General features: G+C 39.6%; 1 protein-coding gene and 1 long non-coding RNA gene across 5 annotated transcripts in view; one reads left to right on the top strand and one right to left on the bottom strand.

Annotated features, from left to right (window-relative positions):
• Window positions 1–18,781, top strand: part of PHF6 (PHD finger protein 6) — a 39,411-nt gene extending 20,630 nt beyond the window's left edge. For 2 of the 4 annotated variants that reach the window (XM_030574646.1, XM_030574647.1), the window contains 6 exons: window positions 6,883–7,049; window positions 7,219–7,362; window positions 11,091–11,195; window positions 12,435–12,568; window positions 14,911–15,040; window positions 15,324–18,781. In XM_030574646.1, the coding sequence (XP_030430506.1) occupies window positions 6,883–7,049; window positions 7,219–7,362; window positions 11,091–11,195; window positions 12,435–12,568; window positions 14,911–15,040 (680 nt within the window). In that variant the 3' untranslated portion in view covers window positions 15,324–18,781. Of the gene's footprint in view, window positions 1–1,982; window positions 2,039–2,326; window positions 2,448–6,882; window positions 7,050–7,218; window positions 7,363–11,090; window positions 11,196–12,434; window positions 12,569–14,910; window positions 15,041–15,323 lie in introns of all 4 variants that reach the window. The other 2 variants (XM_030574649.1, XM_030574648.1) reach the window with 2 other exon arrangements.
• Window positions 1–20,390, bottom strand: part of LOC115657196 — a 36,030-nt gene that overhangs the window by 558 nt on the left and 15,082 nt on the right. The window contains exon 2 of the long non-coding RNA XR_004001908.1: window positions 5,925–5,984. This is a non-coding gene — a long non-coding RNA (uncharacterized LOC115657196). The remainder of the gene's footprint in view (window positions 1–5,924; window positions 5,985–20,390) is intronic.

Here is a 20,390-nt window from a genome sequence, read left to right as displayed (position 1 = left end):
GGTATACTTCATCCATGACCTGATCTCACGCAAGCATTGGGCCATCATGTTGGTAGTGATCTGGTTATATGTGATGAAGGATAGGCATAGCTGTGTGCCATCTGCATAGTGCTGGCACTCAAGTCTGTGGTGAGTGACTAGTCGTTGTATGTAGCTATTGGAAAGGACCAGAAAAAGAACTGATCCTTGTGGAAGTCCACAAGTGAGGGGCCTACTGGTGGAGATGCAGGGCATCATTACTTGTTGGGAGTGTCCTTTCAGGAAGGACTCAAATAATTTTAACACATTACCCTAGTCTCCTGCCACCTCTCTCAGGTGAGACAGCAGTATCTCATGGTCAGCCGTGTCAAACTTTACAAAAGCATCTTTAAATTATATGCAGAAAGAATCTCAAACACTTCCTAATATAAATGCTGTTCAGACTATAAAGTCTTTTGGTCAAGGTCCATGTCATTACTGTTTTCTATGTGGAATCTAGTATACTTGAAAATATAAAATAATAATTGGACTTACAGGTGTGGAATTTTAAGCCTTTTCCCCTGAAAATCTCTATGCTTTAGAATCATATTGATAGTTTCCTCTGATCTGGTCTTTCTCTACTATCAAAAAGATTTCCTGAAAATAAGCAGTTGAACATTTTCATCTGTAATTTCACATCACTTATAGATGTAATTTACTGCTACCTGGTGATTTGTCCATGTATTCAAATACTTACTTTCCACTACATTTATGTCAGTCTCTCCTAATTTATCCTTACTAGTATCTGTGGGTGCAGTCTCATACTCATTATCAAATACAGATGCAAAAAAACTGTTTAGTTTGTCTGCCATTTCTTTTCCAGTAAAAATAATTACATTGTCACCTTGTGTTTTTTATTTTTCAGTCCTCTGATATTTTAAAGAATATTTAACATTATTATCCTTATACTTTTTTGTTCTTAATTTAAACCCCTTTTATTTTGTAAAACTTAATACTGACTTGCTCTGACTTCTAGAAATCCTTCTTTACTTGTAATGCACTTTAACAATTTTAAACCAGAATGTATATACTCTGTGTAGATTTAATAGAAGTAAGCACACTGAGACATCTCCACAATATCTAAACTTGAATCACGTATCTACAATACCCCTTTCTAAAAACTACCAATCAGGTTTGCTTAGTACCATCCTTATTTTATCATCTTGAGTCTCTTTTCCTCCTGTGTAACAGCTCTGCTGTGCTATGTATTGCAGTCTAGAGACCCCTTTGGTAGTTAGATATAGCAGCGTTAGCCTCCACCTTATATGTCCTCTTTTTATTAGTTTGTCACCATCTTAAAATTACTTTAATATAGTTATTTGTGTTACTTTGCTTAAACACTAGGTTTTAAAGGAGAGGAAATCCCCAACATAGTTAAAAATCACACAATAAAGAATAAACTAGTGGATCTCAACCTCTTCAGTATCATGACTCCACATTACAACAGGAAAAAGTTTCAGGACCCAGTTTCCTTCTACCCATAACAAAAGGGATACTCCCTCAACCTCTTAAGAATTGGGACTTCCAGGCTGATAACTCCTGGAGTCAATTGTTATATAAATCCGCTTTTTATACTGCTTGGTACTGATAGTGGAATTCTAAGCTACAAATATGGGACTCTCTCACTCCTGGATTTTGTCATAGCTGATCTGAAGTTAGTATGTTGATTAAAACATTTTTAAGTGCATCTGAAAATGCAGAATGTCTTCTCTGGAATATGTTATTCTGAGAGCACACACTGGATCAGGCGTGTAAGACGCCCTTCTTCAGATACAGCAATTTAGGTACTTTTGAGGGCAGCTTATCTGACATAAGAATTTGTTATGAAAGGCTAATGGGGCAGGGAGGGGGGGCAGGTGAAGAGCATCTAGGGAACCTTAGGGGATTTCACAATATGGGTGGGGCCCATGATAACACTTCATATGGTCAGGGAGGTGTTGAACAACTTTTTGTGTTTCCCTTAGTTCAAGCTGACATGAGAAGTTGGAAACACCCAACCATCAGATGCCAGGGAAACAGGGTAAGCTTGGCAGTGGGCTTGAGGGGAGGGATAGGGCACAAACCAAATTGTCTATTAAATAGCAAAGACTATCCAAGGCGCTGTTGTGTTAAACCTGGTTACAGGTTTTTATTTTCTGTACTGTTAAACTAGTTCACAGTGCTGTTAATAAGAGAAGAACTAATTTTCCAAGGAATCAGTCCTGAAACTAGATGTGCTAGCACAAGAGTCCCTTCGAAATCAGTCCCCAGGTTCACACTATGTGTAGGATTGGGACATAAATCTCTCTTGGATGTTTTTTATTTACTTAGATCAACCTTCAGGAAAGGGACACACAGTGTGTGGATTTCAGTGAATTCTGAACTTTGTTGGAGATACTGGTTTTGGGGCAGAAAGGGCTGTTCTTTGAAGAAAACTGAGGATTCCTCTGGTATATTAATAATAAAATCATTTTTTAAAATGTATGGTCTTTTTACTGTTTAAATCTTTAGTATTAAAACAACTATTACAAGAGAGCAAAAACTACAAAATAATTATTTCAGAAAGGATTCTGTCATAAGCCTGTGAGTTATTTATAAATAAGTTGGTTTTCATCATGTATGTTCGTTTTCTTCTAATTATTGATAGTCCTGTTTTCAGCATTGACAGTAGTGAGCAGAGCAGTGTCACAAGTGTTTGTTAATTATTGGGGCCAGAGGATGGACTTAGAGGTGGAAAAAATTGTGGCTTACTAGCAATTATTGAGGTTAGTCAAGACTGAAAAATATTGAGGGACTCTGGTAAAACTTAACAGAGCTAGGTGAATGGACAGCATTATGGTGGGTGAAATCCAGTGTAGACAAATGCATGTTGGAAGGAACAGTTTGAACTTTTCAAACACTGATGCTATTAAAGGGACACCAATTTACATATCTGTCTGAATTTTTTTACCTACTGTTACAAGAAACACCTATGATTACTATAAATGAAAGATTTAAGGCTAGGATTTGAAAGACTTTAGTATTTTAGCGGAGGACCCAGAATTACATGCATATGAGGAAGGACATGATAAAACAGGGTTCTACTCTTTAGAAGTGTTTCTCGGAAGTATAGGACTGGGGCCATGTCTACATCTAAAATTTTGCAGCGCTGGTTGTTACAGCTGTATTAGTACAGCTGTATAGGGCCAGCGCTGCAGAGTGACCACACTTACAGCAACCAGCGCTGCAAGTGGTGTTAGATGTGGCCACACTGCAGCGCTGTTGGGCGGCTTCAAGGGGGGTTCCGGGACGAGAGAGCAAACCGGGAAAGGAAACCAGCTTCCCCGCGGTTTGCTCTCTCGGTCCCGGAGCCACCCAGCAAACCGCAGGGAAGGAGACCTGCTTGCTCGGGGTTCCGGGACCGAGAGAGCAAACCGGGAACGCCGCGGTTTGCTCTCTCGGTCCCGGAGCCAGCCAGCAAACCGCAGGGAAGGAGACCTGCTTGCTCGGGGTTCCGGGACCGAGAGAGCAAACCGGGAACGCCGCGGTTTGCTCTCTCGGTCCCGGAGCCACCCAGCAAACCGCAGGGAAGGAGACCTGCTTGCTCGGGGTTCCGGGACCGAGAGAGCAAACCGGGAACGCCGCGGTTTGCTCTCGCGTTCCCGGAGCCACCCAGCAAACCGCAGGGAAGGAGACCTGCTTGCTCGGGGTTCCGGGACCGAGAGAGCAAACCGCGGCGAAGCTGGTTTCCTTTCCCGGTTTGCTCTCTCGGTCCCGGAACCCCGAGCAAGCAGGTCTCCTTCCCTGCGGTTTGCTGGGTGGCTCCGGGACCGAGAGAGCAAACCGCGGCGTTCCCGGTTTGCTCTCTCGGTCCCGGAACCCCGAGCAAGCAGGTCTCCTTCCCTGCGGTTTGCTGGGTGGCTCCGGGAACGCGAGAGCAAACCGCGGCGAAGCTGGTCTCCTTTCCCGGTTTGCTCTCTCGGTCCCGGAACCCCGAGCAAGCAGGTCTCCTTCCCTGCGGTTTGCTGGGTGGCTCCGGGACCGAGAGAGCAAACCGGGAAAGGAAACCAGCTTGATTACCAGAGGCTTCCTCCTTCCACGGAGGTCAAGAAAAGCGCTGGTAACTGTCTACATTGGATTACCAGCGCTGGATCACCAGCGCTGGATCCTCTACACCCGAGACAAAACGGGAGTACGGCCAGCGCTGCAAACAGGGAGTTGCAGCGCTGGTGGTGCCCTGCAGATGTGTACACCTTCAAAGTTGCAGCGCTGTAACTCCCTCACCAGCGCTGCAACTTTCTGATGTAGACAAGCCCTCAGTTTGTCACACCCAATGTGGAGAGTGATGTTTCCTTTGGGTTTCACCACTGCATAACCATATTGATTGTGGCTATTTAACAGTTAATCTGAAATGCAAAATAAACTAGGCTAATATGGCAGTCATCTTTTGTGGCTCTCAAACTGTTCTTTAACAATGAAATTGTTAATTGTGTTTCACTGCACAATCGAGGTCCTGAGATAGATAGATATAATATACACACTAAAGAAAATGTGCTGCTCTGTTGCCCTTCTGTATCTTAAACTATGGAATGTGGCATATATTCTTGTTAAAGAGTAGTTTGTAGCGTTGTAGCTGTGGTGTTCCTAGAATATGATGCATACAAGATGTGGTTGAGGTAATATCTTTATTGAACCAGCTTCTGTTGGTGAAAGAGACAAGCTTTCAACAAACTTCTTCTGTGTAGCTTGAAATTTTCTCTTTCACCAACAGAGGTTGGTTCAATAAAACATATTACCTGCTAAAAAGTAGGTCCTGTTGAGCTAGGTTGACTCATTAAGTTTATGTAGAGGTTTGAGAAAAATGTGTATTGTTGATAAACCTGGCAAATCTAATCCAAATTGATTTACAGAAACTTGTGAGAATTACATAGCTTCTCAAATTTTAGCCTCTTTCAGAACATACAACAGAAAAATGCTTTTTAGGCATTATATTTGAGCTTGTATTTAACCTGTGGTGGGAGCATGTGGATTAGTCTTTTCTCCTGAATTAAGAGAAGTGCAAGTGTCTAATTCTGTTGGAGACTGGCAACAGCTACAGTAGGAAGGGTAAGATAGGAATGGCTTATATGTTAAGTCTCAGGCCAATGGCTTTGTCATCTATGCTAGATGATGATAGCAGAGGGGTATATCCAAGGGTTAGGAATTGATCTTTGTAAGCCTTGGTTAAGTACACTAGGTTAAACATCAGGGTAGAATAACATGCAACTAGGTTTCGTCATATCCTAGAACTGGGAAAAAAAACAAAAATGGTGTAAATTGGAATCTTCTGATTTGTGGTACAGTGTTCAGTCCTGAAACAGGAATATCTTGCTTAGATATTGCGGCTAGGGTACCCTGGTGATAGGTGTCCTCGTAATGCCTAAATAAAAAGAAACACTACATTTGTCACTATTGTAAACAGTGGGAGAGCAGACCTTCTGACTTTGGACTCCATTCCACTTCGGGGTTCATCTACATCTTTGGTTTTTGGATTGTGAAGCGTAGCTTGTCTAGCAGTGTGTACAGCGCATGATTCCACAGAAAAATCCAGCTGTAGAATCTGCATTTTGGTCTAGAAATGGCTGACTGTCAGGAAAGATCTTAGCAACTGAGCATAAGAACTGGCTGTTTAATACTAAATGCAAGTCAGTTGGGCAACAAAGTAAACAAGCCTGAAAGGCTTGCCCTAGGTCTGTGTTAACTACACATTTTGAATAATCAGAGGGCTGTTCAGTGTTTGATTACAGCTGGCTGAAGCAATTAAACATTTAGGCTGATGTTTTCCAAGGAGCCAAAGGAAGTTGGATGGTTAACTCCGTTAGGCCCCTTCGAAGAACCTAGGCCTTAATATCTGATAACACATGATTTTTAAAAGTTTTAGTACTTTATCATTTTAAGGGAACCTTTACCTGTAAGTTCTTCTGATAAAGTAGTTATAAGATAGTTGAGTTTCTGAGAACAGACAGTACCTGTATGTCAAGAGAGGAGGATCAAAAAATGTAAAGACCATGAAAATCTAACATTAACCAGCTTTAACCTATTTGTGCTAATATATATAATATATAAAATGTCTATTTATAGAAACCACTTAAGTCTTTGGGCTGTAATATTTCCAGTGTCAGGAGGTTCCTCTCCAGCTAGCTGATGGCTGCCACTATCAGTAGACTTAAAAGTATGTTGTAACTAAAATGTTATATTCAAATTTGTTTTATAATTTCTTCATGGAGATAAATGATTTTTACAGTTCTAAATATTCATTTCACTGGAATTTCCTTTTAAACAAGCTGTGAAGATTTCAAGCATTAAAGCAAGGGGAGAGAGAGGCATTCCTTAGTGAATGTGACTTGCATTGTTGTTTGCTTCTCATTTAAAAAAAATCAAATTTCATTCCAGCAAAGCACACTTGGTGGTTCAAAATAAAAGTTCGGCTGTTTCACAGAGGGCAGCAGGTTACCTAGAGTAAATTAGGTTACCAATGGACATGGTCAATTCTTGCTTTCAGATACTTGCTCAGCTCCCATTACCTTCAGCGGGAGATTAGCAAGTGTGTCTAAAGTCAGATTTTAGCTCTGAAATGGGATGTTGACGACATGTTAAATGTATTGTGTACGACTGTAAAGAAACTTTAAGCATTTTAGACAGTAGTTTTCAGAGATGTATTAGATTAATATGCATCAATACAATACAATTATATTAATATACATTAAGATAATGGTAGATGGTTGAAGATTGTAAAACAAAATTTTAATAAATTGGAAATAATTTTTATAAACATAGGTAAGAAAAATTATAAACATTTTTCTTATATAATTTTTTGTAAAACAGTTTTCATTTTTGAGATTTACTTGATGTTTTCTAATTTCTAAGCAGATTTAGAAGAAGGTGTCAATGAACACGAATTGGAGCCTTCACCTCCCAAAGGAAAAAAGAGGGGTCGGAAGGGAAAGCCAAGAAAAACAAATCTCAAAGGGCAGTCAGAAGACACTAGATCTACATCCTCACATGGCACAGATGAAATAGAAAGCAGTTCCTATGTAAGCAGTAAATATAAATATGCTAAACTTCTTAGAAGAAAGTTTCTTTGAAATTAAAGATTTTGATTAAAACTAGCATTTGAGTCTCCAGCTGGTGGCCAGAGACTTGTTAAATTATGACCTTATTTGGAACCCAGCAGTATATTTTAGTAAAATGTTTTTCTTTCAGAGAGACAGGTCTCCCCACAGAAGCAGTCCCAGTGATACAAAACCTAAATGTGGATTCTGTCATGCAGGTGAAGAAGAAAATGAAGCTAGAGGAAAGCTTCATATATTTAATGCCAAAAAGGCAGCAGCACATTATAAGTGCATGGTAAGTAGAATATTTGGGTTAGTGTGGGGTTTTAATTCTTCCGAACTGTCCTGCTATATGATACATTGTTAGTACAGTGCCCTAACACATAGTTATATATTAATACAGCCTGTGCTTCCAGTTATCCCTCTGACCACTAAAGTGTTGTGAGCTGAGCAGTTCATTTATTTTCACCAGAGGCACTGTTGATAATTACTGTGTTTAGAGATGGAGGAATTAGTTCAGGTAGACTCTTCAGCTTAATACAAATAATCCCATTGTACCTTGGTGCGTGTATGTACAATGTTTAAAAAACAAAAATATAACTTCAATAACGTTAAATTTTAACTAAAAGATTACACCCCGAAATAAAATACCACTATTGCCCTCTTCCCTCAGGCCTCCAGGCCCCCCCCCACACACACACAAAAAAAAAGAAAGCGTTTGCGGAAACAGATGAGCTTTGCACAATGCTTTGAAGATCAGTTGATTCGGGCAGTGTCAAAAGAGATGGGGAAATGACCTCCGGAATAAGTGGCTCCCCACTGTAAACTCCCTACTTCTAAATGATCACATCTAGGGAACTCTTAACTCATGTGCATCAACTGATCTCAGTGGCTCTTGAAGAATGTAAGCAGAGAATTCAGTTTTTCATATGGCTAGGTCCTTGATCCAGGTGTGGCTGTACAAAACAAAGTCCGCACCTTGAGTTGTACTTGGAAATGAATAACTAGCCAATGCAGCTGGTAGATTTTTGATGTAATTTTCTCCGTAGGGCTAGCCTCATTAAGCAGAGAGCCACACCTTTTGTCGCTTTTGAGTATTCTTTGCTCTATTGTATGCATGAGTTTGGGAAAGAAGAGCTGCAATGCTGAGAAGCAGATTAAACTGAAAATACAGTGATATTCTAACATTCATTTATAACAGACTAGATGTGTGCTTTGAGTGCAAAACTCAACTCACATTTAAATTTCAAGCCCAAACTGGCACCTTCATAATACAGCTAATTTCATGCAAAAGGTTCACAAAACACCACATAAAGGAATTGATGCATCCATCTCTGGGTGAAAACAGCTGTTTAATAGCATACAGTAATATTAGACAATATAGTTTGAGATAGGAGATTGGCAGGGGTAGTCAATTGTTTTTTGTCAAGGCCCAGATTTCTTGGTCAAGGTCCAGACTCCAGAGAAACATTTTTCACGCCCCAGTAATAAGTAAATAAAAAGATTTTGTGGCCTGTTGAAAAGCTTCTGATGATCCAAATTTGGCTTGCAGTCCATCTATTTACAACCTCTGATCTATGTGGTTTTGTGGCCTCCATCACTAGTCATAGAATCTGAGCCTCTTATCCCTCTCAGTTTTATCTCCCATTTCACAGATGGGGAACAGAGGCAGATAGAGATGAAGTGACTTGCCCAAAGTCACGTAGTTCATGACAGAGTAGGAACAGAATATAATCCTGCTGCATCTCATTCTGCTGCCTTAAACATAAGGCCGCCTTTCCTCCCAAGAGGTCTCCCCTGAGACCTCTCTGAGATGCTACATTTTACCAGGACCTCCACAGGACCTGGAAACTAGTTTCAGCAACCAGGTCTGTAGCAACTACTGAGGGGGAAAACCTCCTGGCTTTTGAACTCCTGGTGCACGACCTTAATCTTCATGTAAGGGTGCTGGAATCTCCCTTGATGCACCAGAGACTGGTCTTGGCTGCTCTCACCAGAATCTGAGACCACCTGGGCTAGTTGGAGGAAATGAGTATAGCCTGTGGTGCTTGGCGAGCATATGGGGTTGCCCACCCTGTGCATACCCTGTTGTGTGCTCAAGGAGGTGAGTGCAGCCTTGCCCCCCACCCCCACTTCTCTCACTTTTCTTGGGCAGATCCTGCAGAGGGTGCCACACACCCTTCACACCTGGCCCTCTAGAGCTTGTTATCAGGCCCCTACCCTGCAACCCCCAGATGCCAGTGATGCACCACCTGACTCAGCTGGACACCATCCAGCTGGTCCATCTCCAGACTGTATCACATGAGCATCTCTGTATGCCACCCACTTCTTCACCCTCGTGTCCTCCCCTGACACAAAGTAGTGGGACCTGCTGCAACCTGTGGAGTTGAGGGGAACTCCGGTGGCCAGCTTCTAATCTAGTCTGGTCTCTCACACCCTTAGGATATGAGACTTGGTGGCTCTTCCATGGTGCTGTGAGCACGAGTATGTAGTTGTGTGGTTTATAGAGTTTCCTGACATCCGCGTCTTCTGCGGCAACAGGGACACCTGGCGCATATCTACATAGAGGGCGTCAGACTGCAGACCCTTTTCTGGCTCCTCTGTAACCTCCTGTTAAGGTTCTGGTTGTACTTTTCTCCCACTCCTGCTTATATACAAGCATCCTACCCAGGGCCCCACAGGGTCATGAGACTTTGTCCACCTGTTCCTGGCGCTAGCCAAGGTGGTCATCCACCAGACCTGGAGGAGGACGCTTGCTTGGAGGGGAATGCTGTGCAACTGTGTGATCTGTTTCCAATTCCTTGTTGTATCACATACCTGGGCAGAGTTCTGCCTTACTCTGCAGCATGGGTCACTTGCAGATTTAAAATAGTGAAAATGGTGAATTCTCTTACTTGAAGTATTTAAACCATGATTTGAGGTCTTCAGTAACTCAGCCAGAAGTTAGGGGTCTATTACAAGAGTTGGTGGGTGAGGTCCTGTGGCTTGCAACATGAAGGAGGTCAGACTGGATGATTACGATGATCCCTTTGGATCTTAAAGTCTATGAGAGTTCCTCTGGGAGGCGCTGAGTGATTCCTTGGACTTTGAGGAGCAGTGGGCACTGCCCAGAGTTCTCTGGCAAGTGTCCCCATCCAAAACTCTGATTATGAACCTTCAACCCACACTCCTGTTGCTGTTTTTGCATTTGTTGTCCCCTAAATTGAGTTGTGACTAGGATTTGGTGGTTCCTCCCCCTTGGTTGTGGGGGCTGGTCTTTAGTTTCGGATGGGCCTGAGCCCACTATCCCAGTACCTGCGAAAAGACGGTCTTTCCTATCCTACAAAGAGAGGCACACATCCAGCTGAGATAGCAGGTAAGCAGAAAAGAACTACCTCATCTGAAAGTTGAGCTGGACTTTTGCGTTCCCCACCTCTGTTTGAATGTCCAAATTAGCTGAAGTCCTTCAGGAGCTTTTACTGCATATACTATATAGGTGAAGTCTTGTGAGGGATGTTGGCCTAACTGTAAAAGGAAATGCATTCAGCCAATAAAAGCTGCAGGTAATGAAAACATGAGAGATTTGAGACTACTTGGAAATGTCCTGTTGTCACCATTTCTGGCTTTCCAGGGGCTGGTGTTGGCAGTGTGAGTAAACTGAATTATGTAGGTGGGGCAGTGAGTGGAGATGAAATATCCTTATCAGAACCAAGGCATGTCTTCAGTGCCTTAACTGACTGCGGTACTCATTTATTGCTTCGTATATTCCATTATCATAATCATCCTTTAACTACTGCTTTGTCATTCAAAAAAATCCTCTGAAATGCAATCACATATAATTGAAGCAATCAAGTGGGCATTGGAAGGAATATCCAAATTACTGATATGCTCAATCTGCAGTTTTTCTAGTTCATTGGCAAAGCACAGTTTACCAGCAGATAACTGAGTACAGTGCATCCCCTTCTGTTGTTCCTGCTCCTTAATCATCTTATGGCCACATATCTGTCACCTCCTAACATTATTGTGCATTTGTTTGCTTTACAGTTGTTCTCTTCTGGCACTGTCCAGCTAACAACAACATCAAGGGCAGAGTTTGGTGATTTTGATATTAAAACTGTACTTCAGGAGATCAAGAGAGGAAAAAGAATGGTGTGTGTCTTTGGGTTTGTAAGGAATGCTTCAGTGATTTCAGTTGGGAGTATATTGCAATTCTCTTTTTTTCCTTATCTGAACAAATCTTTTCACTTAATTTTTTAGAAAACAGTTTAAATGTATTATCACTACTAAGTATCAGGATATAAAGTGTCTCAACAATTACTGTGGTTTTTTTAGCTACAGCATACTTTATGAATGCAGTATGTTGGCCCTTTGGAGACCATAATAGAAAGGAAGGAATTGACAGTTTTTCCATACCACAGAATCTGTATGGCATGAAATTGCTAAATAGGTTATGGGAGTTAATTTGTGTAATTATTGACTGACTTCAAACTTGTTTTTTTAAATGGTGGCTAGTTCATTCTCAACACCCTTTAAAAGGACACTGAATCTCTGTATTGCCAGTTAAAGGAAGATGAATCCTATGCATATCTCTGGTGAATTGCATCTTTTAAATACTTGTTTTGGGGTCTCAAAGGCCCTAACGATATTACCTTATTCAAGTCTTCAACTAGTAGCACGGCTCCTGGATTCAAATTCACATCCCCTTGGTTGGTCCAGGGCCAGATTTGCTAATCATTTGGGCATCTGCAAGGCTCATTTTTTCTCCCATGACATGAGCTAGGCTGAAGCTTGGAGGGACTTTTCATGATGATGAGGATGCTTGCTTGGGAGGTGTTTTGTCATCTTATGTCTGTTGATTCACGTATTTATTCTTGAATGGTCTGAGCAGTATATTATGACATTTTAGTGTGAAAATTAAATCATATAAGGGCCCCAGGGTATGTGGCAGGCACTCAGGTATGTTTTATAAGTAAAATATGGCACACTGTTTCATGCATATTAGAATTCATTAACAATGGAACTCCATTACCATCTGAAAAAAATCATTGCCTAAAGCACAATTCATATTCAGTGAGTTTTGGTACTTGGAAAAGCTAGCTTCAACTTCAACAGCAGCAACAAATAGAACTTGGGACTGCAGCAATCTGTGCAAATCTTGCTGTTCCTTATTTTTGCAGCAGAGAGGCAAAACAGTACTCTGTTGTTCATATATATTGATTGATGCAGATTTAACTGTTTCTGGCTTGCTATAAAGATACGTTTGTGCTACAAGAAAAATTACTTCATGTTCATGACTAAAATTTGGGGACATCAAAGTGAGCATTAAGTGACAAGACATTAAATGGATTAACACCATAACTTAGAGTACTGTCTTTTTTCCCTCAACAGAAATGCACTCTGTGCAGTCAGCCTGGGGCTACTATTGGATGTGAAATTAAAGCCTGTATCAAGACTTACCATTACCACTGTGGCGTACAAGACAAAGCTAAATATATTGAGAATATGTCTCGAGGAATTTACAAGTAAGAACTCTAACAGTTAATTCTCTAATAACAATTTTTTCTGATCTCCTCTGAGATGACTTTAAGAATTGCTTTTCTGTTCAGATAAAACATTCCGATCACACAGTAATGCTGATTAACACATCACTCCACTGCATTGCAGGCACTAGGCAAAACTATCATATATTTTTGGAAGTTCAGATAAGGTGACTGTTGCAGTTCAAAAGCTAGTTAGGTAAAAGCTTGTGCAATCGGTTTTAGTACTTCAAACACCTTGTTCAAGTTGAGTGTCGTAGAAAAATAAATTAAATCAAGTTCTGTTATAAATGCAGAGAAAGTTTGGAACTTTTTTAAAGCAATCCTATCCTACAACACAGTGGGAAAAATAAATTTATCTGCACAGAGCTCAGAGAATCTTTTGTATTCTTCTCACTTTAATTTCCATTTGTTCCAAGGCCCTGCATCATCACTGTCAAAGAAATTAGGAGAATTAGATGGGTGCTCCTGTCAGCAGCCATCCTTGATTGCTGTTTGACTGCTCTGAGATTCTTCCTTTCCAATTAGGTTCAGCATACTGCTGTCGGAAGGCTCTTAGCCCTTAATAACCCAGGGAGCAATAGAGCCAGACCACTAATAGACACGCCATGGCTTTTCGTGGCATTGCAGATCATTGACACTAGACCACTGGACTGACTTCATATTTTTTTCTCTTTAACCTGAAGCTATTTAAGCTCATTTTACCAAGTCAGATGAGGATAAATACATATGCAAAAGTGGAGGTATTTCTGTTTATTATAAAACATGAAAAATATTGTGCGAATTAAAATAACTGTCATAATTTTCAAATAACTTTCAAACATTTACAAAATATTTTTAGTGATCCTAACTTAATTCAGAACCTCCATTTATCCACTTAAAAATACATGAAATATTTTAAAAATAAAAAAAGCAAAACCAATTTCTTTTTCTCTGATTAGTGAAATTTGTAACTCAAATTGCTGAAGTCACAGGTAAACTCCTGCCATGTTATACTCTCTTAGGGATAACTGATGTATCTTTTTTCCTATTTCTGTACTGTTCCAACCTCATTTCCCAGTTGCTACCACAGACCTACTGCAATTAAAGTTGACAGATTGCATCTCATTTTGGCCACAAGGGGGCATTCTGTGAGCAGTGTGATAGCCATACTGCTTCTTGAGAACTAGAATTGGTCAGTTTTAAATTTTTTTTTGCCTGTGCTAGTCTATAAAGACTGCACTGGAGCCTGGCTTTCCTCTGCTTATTTCAACTTGTTTATTGATTTCCGATTGATAGCTTAAGAGCTATGAACAAATGAAATTGATTACAAATTGACACACACAAAATCACAATTTTTTTTTTGAGCGCCCATTCTCCCTCGGAGTGTCTATTTTGTTTTTGTTATGTAAATACTCATGAGAACAGTGTTTCTGATCCATTTTATTGTGTAGATTTTAGACAGAAAATCTATCGCAAAACTTCTTCAATCTATCACTGGTACTACTAACCATGTTCATTCTCTTATGGTAGAGCTGAGAGAAAGTAGGTCCTTACATATGCAATCATTAAACACCTAGACAGTTCAGACAGCATTTTAGACAAAAGCAAACTGATTTTGTATTTTAAAGTTTTGGTTTTTTTTAAATTGTCCCATGCTTATGCCTTGGTATATCTCAATGGCTTACATCTTGCCTGTGAAAACTGACTGAAAGTAATGAAAATGTTGTCACAGCCTTATCTATATTGGAACAAGCTTGCTAGTGTAATAGGTAGTGGTTACTTTTTAGGAAAAAGAGAGTAAATAGGCTTTGCTGGCATTAGCAGATCCTATCATAAACTAAATCGTTCTCTCAGCCCAGCTGTTACAGTTGGTTGGCACAGGTCAGTAGCGCTTTCTCAGTCTAAGGTTCTTGGCGGTGGAACTCTCTCAGAAGGAGGTCTGCTGGTGTTCCTCCTTGGTTGCTTTTTAGGACACAAGGCAGTGGCTTTTATAGGCATATAAAAGGTATAGGTACCACTGACTGGTTTTGGGGCTTCTGTCTTTGTTTTTGTGTTTAACCCTTCTTTGTTATCTTTTGTCAGTTGGGAATTGTTCCCTTTTTTGTTTGGTTAGTGGTCTTGGGTTTGCCCCCGTAACAGGAGCCTTTGGTTCTAGCCGGGGATCTAGTCAGGCTAGCTAATATTTATTTCTAATGTCAGATGTCTGACAGGTGCCTTGTACATTAATTCAACACACTTTTAAAATGAGCCTCTTTACTAGTGAAGAGAGCCCAGAATGTTATAAAATATATAGGACTGTTACTTGTTTCCTGGTAAATCCTCCATTGTTTCTTTTATTGTTGTAGACTCTATTGTAAAAACCATAGTGGAAACGATGAAAGGGATGAAGAGGATGAAGAAAGAGAAAGCAAAAGTCGTGGGAAATCAGGCTCTGACCATAGCAGCATTCCTCAGCAACAACTCAATGGAAACTAGGTATGGAAGTTACTCCTGGCAGCTCTGTTACTGAGTCTGAGAAACACAACATACATTTAATGTAGTTAATCACAGTAAAATGTTTAAATCTAGTATATGCAGATAACTTCTTTTTATTGGTGTACTGCAGAAGAATAGGGAACTTTTTTTAAACTTCAGCTGATTTTAATATATTAGGGAGGCCTCACATCTGTCAATAAATATAGATGTAATGTCAGATCTGTTAGATGCTCTTCTTTATATGATTTTAAATTTACTGTTGTTTTCATCATTTTTTAAACAGGTTCAAGGGACAGAGTTAGAGAACGGGGAATGAATAAGACATCCATAACTACTAATACTTTTTAATTGTTTTCTAAGATCAGAAAGGGTTAGTAACTTTTTATGACCCAATTCTGTTAGAAATTTCATTGAACTGCCTGAAACGTTCATGTGTGTGAGCCTTCAATAAGTGGCAGAGTTTTACATGTCAATATTATGTAGTTTGTAGTCTGCAGTGTCTGGAAACAAATGAAACACTATATAAATGATATGTAATATGTACAGTGTCAAAAGTTAAGGCAGACATTGAAATGAAGTAAGCTCTATATTTCTGGACTGAATAAAAATCTAAGATTTGGAATGTGTAAGTTGTTTAGTGGATTCATGCACCAAGGGAAGGTCTTAGTAAGATTAATTCACAACATGGACAGACAAGTCCATGGTGGCAACAATCTGGTAACTCATGAATTTTGCATTTTCTTTATATAAAAATATGGAGGATAAATGTGTGTGGGGCGGGGAGGGAATCGCTCTCTGTTTTTGCTTGCCAAGCACACAGTAGAAAAAGAACACAGAGCATGCAGAAGCATGCTTGAAACTTTCAGTTTGTTCCTGTTGTGATTGTTCCTACTGCCCAGCATTCCTTGCCGGAGATTTACTTGAGCAGTTGTTGGTTGCAAGCTTCAGTACTCATGCCAAAGGGCTGTAAGTTTTGTTCTTTCCCCAACAGTCCACCTCCTCTATATTCCTAAAGTACCAGGAACCTCTCAGTAAGTGTGACTCAAACTAACTTTTGGAAGCTGCAACCCAACTTCTTAGATTTCGAAGAGTTACTACTTTAACTTCTGTGGAATTTAGCCACCTTATCTGACATCCATACCTCAAGCACTCTGTGTTGCGTGGAACACTTCACGTTTTGTCCAAAATACATATACAGGTTTCACATGCTGTAAGGAGGAGGAATCAACTTTTTTTTTTAAGATCAGTATTTATTTTGAATCTTGTGACCACTATATAAGATTTTCTTACCATTCTTAATGCTTTTAGCATTTGATTGATTTTTCTTGTCAAATCAACAATCATGCCATGGCATTTCATATACCTGGAGGTCAATGTTCCATTAGAATAATCAGGTTTAGATTATACCAAATCTAACAGCTCAGTTCCCTAACTTTTTTAATATAGGTCTGGCATGTCTAATTGCTAATAAATAGCATCTTCTGCTGGTCCTATTGAAGCACATTAGCAGATTCATTTAAAATAAAACCAAAAACTTAATAAGTAAGTCTGTCTAATAGATCCAGGGCATCTCATTGCTTAGGAGGGGTTCTGACTCTTTCTGAATACCCAATAAACCATTTAGATTTGAAGTAAAGCAGCAAGCAAGATACTCTGACAATTTGACTAAAAACAGTGAAGGTTCATCTGCAGTTGATATTAAGAAGCAGTTCATTTGTAACAAGTTTCTGTAGCATTTTTACTTGTATTTTTAAAAGAATTAACATGTCATTGTCTTTTCATGTGTTTCCTTAATGTTTCAAGGGACTCAACTGTTGTATATTAAATTTCTAACATTTTACCATGTTAGAATTCAATCTGTTTTGGGGAAAATGCAGTTTTTAGTATAAATATTACTGTGTACAGAAAAAACTCAGTTACTGCTCTAAACATGCCATTGATCATTCTTATTTTGTATTTGTAACTTTCAAAATTAAAGGCATGACTTGAATTGCAATGACAGATTGATTGAGATTGTTTACCAAGGTGTTTGCTTTTTTCTAGAATATGAACATTTTTCAGCTACACAGAACAGTTTCAGAATGCAAAATGTCTGTCACACTGCCTAGATTAGGTTCTAGATTGTGTGCCTCAGACATGGCCTTCCCCTGGAATAAAGGCACTTTAATGTTTGCAACTACTGTATTTTTGGTTAAGGAAGGATGAAAGGTACAATGCGGTAGATTTGCCAATATAATCATTGTATTTTTCACTAAATTCTAATCCACATTGTGTCAATTGCTGGATTTAATAGTCTCATAATTCATTATGGGTAAAATCATTTTTCTCCACATGCCACTAGCAACCATAACAACACTCTTTACCTTTGAGTAGCAGAAGAGCAAGTGGCTGGCTACCTGTTGAGGCTGACTAAACTATCATTAATTCAGAACTCATGAAAACTAAGTCAATACCGAAAGTGATTTTTGTTATATGCCTCAAATTCATGTTATAATTTACTTCTTGTCATGTATGCTGGGTAAAAGTGCCTTACAGTGTAAAAATTGTATTTATATGTTCCCAAGTAGTATCACTTGCTGAGGAGTAATTCTGTCATGGTGTTAATATTTAGAAGAAATGTACCTCAGCAGTGTATTGACTGTACATCTCCCATGTCTTTAACTGTGGTTTTAATAAGCATGAAAATGTATGAGAGGTATACAACATTTACATCATTTTTTAAAGACTAAATACTGCCCTTACTGTCATTTTATGTGCATTTTAGCTTGAAATTTTGGACAGTGTCTTTTTTTTGTAAAGCAATGTAACCTTTGCAAGCATATACTGAAGATTATTCTGCAGCGTTTACTGCCTTCCCAGAAGTTAGAAGTAACGAACGTGCTTTATAAGTAAAATAGATTTGTTTAAATTAACTAGCTAAATTAATAAGGTTTATTTGTTCCTGGCATTTTTTTTTCAAATAGGCAGCTTTTGCTTTCATCTCACGATCAGAAAACAACCTCGAATTTAAGAAAACTTGTTTTATGAAACTGATTTAACTGAATTTAGTTACTTTCGGCCTTTTTGGCATTTCTTGCTCAAGAGTAGTGTGTCTCTGTTCAAGAGACTCATGGAGGACTTTTTTCCCCCCACAAAATAATATATTAAATAGTTTCATCATATCAGCAAAGGGCTTGCCTTTAAAAAGATCCCTTCTACTGCTCTTTTCCCAGGAGAGCTGGCAGGATCTGTCTACCTGAGCAGTTATAGGGTACTGGCAGCTGGGGGAGGAAGGGCTCTAGAAGGCTATTGGCAAAATTCCCAGAGACTCTGGTTTATACGCTTTTGAAGAGGTTCCAGGTGGTGGCACAAAGTGGCCACAAATTTATTTGTGAGGGAAGCTATAAAGGATCAACCTAGCATCAGTGTGGCACTGGCTGGAAAGGGGACATGGACATTGTGGTTAAAGGGTTCACTCATTCAGCAGGTGTTTGCCAACAGAAGAACCTGTTCCAAGAGCCCTGGTGGGAGTTCCACCTGCCAAAACCCATGGAGGGCAGCAGTGAATGCACCATTTACACTCCACAAAGATGAATCTCCCTTCTGTACAAGGACTTTGCTAGTTTAGGGAGGCATAATTACACCTCCATGTGCTAGCTTTGCTGAATTTGGACCTAAGTCTCACCTTCTAGTACAGTGGTTCTCAACCTTTCCAGACTAGTGCCCCCTTTCAGGAGGCTGATTTGTCTTGCATAGCCTAAGTTTCACCTCCCTTAAAAACTATGTGCTTTCAAAATCAGACACAAATACAAAAGTGTCACAGTACACTTACTGAAAAATTGCTTGCTTTCTCATTTTCACCATAAAATAAATTAAATGGGATATAAATATTGTACTTACAATATATAGAGCAGTAGAAACAGTCTGTATGAAATTTTAGTTTGTAACTTTGTTAGTGCTTTTATATAGCCTACTATAGAACTAGGCAAATATCTAGATGAGTTGATGTACTACCTAAAAGACCTCTGTGTACCCCAGGGGTACACCTATCCCCAGCTGAGAACCGCTGTTCTAGTGGACAGCAGCCAGGAATTGCTTCTTACTGTTGTTCCAGATAGGAAGGGGTAACTTCTCTTATACCAGACCAGAGGAGGCGATAATTCCCCTCCCCCTGAAATGTCACACCTATCTGATGTGATAATTGCTATAATCCAAGAAGATAAGTAAAGTTGAACCAATATGTTAGTGAAATTAACCTTTGTTATCAGCACAGCGAAACTCAACTACTAGAGGACTGAAAGTCTATTGCAACAATTTGTAACTCTCCTTCCATTTCACTAAAAACTGATTCCATCATAGTAATGATGGAGGTTAACAGAGCTCAGCTCTTGATTTATATATACTTGCTGAAGCAGTTTCTATGTATGCATATGTACGCATGCTCATTAGTCAGCAGAGACATCTCAACCCTGAAAGGATTCTGGAGGACTGTTGCTTATTGAAAAGCACTCAGATTAGACCAGCTTTAGCATACATTTACACCAGATGTAAAGACAAGGAATGTATAAAGAGGGTAAACACATTCCTATCTGCAATGTTATGTATATTTTGTTCCTGTTATATTGGCTTTACTTCCAAAGTTGTAGTTTGCAGTATTAGTTTTTTATTGGTATCATTGCATATATAAATAAATGAGTTATGAATTTCATTTGTGTAGCTCTCCTTTTTATGAAAGCATAATGTTAAAACTGCCCATTTCTGCATGTCACTTTCATGCATAACTGCAGTGTATCTTGTTAGTGATATATTACTTCATAATGAGCTACTTAGTGAGACGTCATTACAATAATCAGTCCTCTGCAGAAACTAATAGCTAGCCATGTGCAGGGGGAAATACACATTTCAGCTGTAGGCTGAAATGCAAGACGCAGCAACATCAGCAGTCAGAGGGGTTTTTTTATTTTCATTTTCAAAGTGCCAGGATTTTATAACTGCCTGGAGTAAGATGGCAAGTGTGTTCAGTGGTTTCTAAGCATTAAGCTGTATTGCAGACAAACTGCATATGAGGGGGATTTGCTAAATGCAAAACTTGCATAAGTTTTTGCTGAAAATAAATGTTACACCGCTACCCTGATATAACGTGACCCGATATAACACAAATTAGGATATAACACAGTAAAGCAGTGCTCCAGGGAGGCAGCGCTGTGCACTCCGATGGATAAAAGCAAGTTTAATATAACGCAGTAAGATTTTGGGGCTTCCGAGGCCAGCGTTGTATCAGGGTAGAGGTGGACCTGTTTTGGCAACTTTTAAACAAGTACACAATGAGGAAAAGAGGCTTAATCATAAAGTCCTTACTGAGGCAACTGTT

This window comes from Gopherus evgoodei, chromosome 9, assembly GCF_007399415.2.
Source record: "Gopherus evgoodei ecotype Sinaloan lineage chromosome 9, rGopEvg1_v1.p, whole genome shotgun sequence".
Classification (NCBI taxonomy): domain Eukaryota; kingdom Metazoa; phylum Chordata; order Testudines; family Testudinidae; genus Gopherus; species Gopherus evgoodei.
The sequence above is the reverse complement of the archived record's forward strand: the minus strand, read 5'-3'. Positions and strand labels throughout refer to the sequence as shown.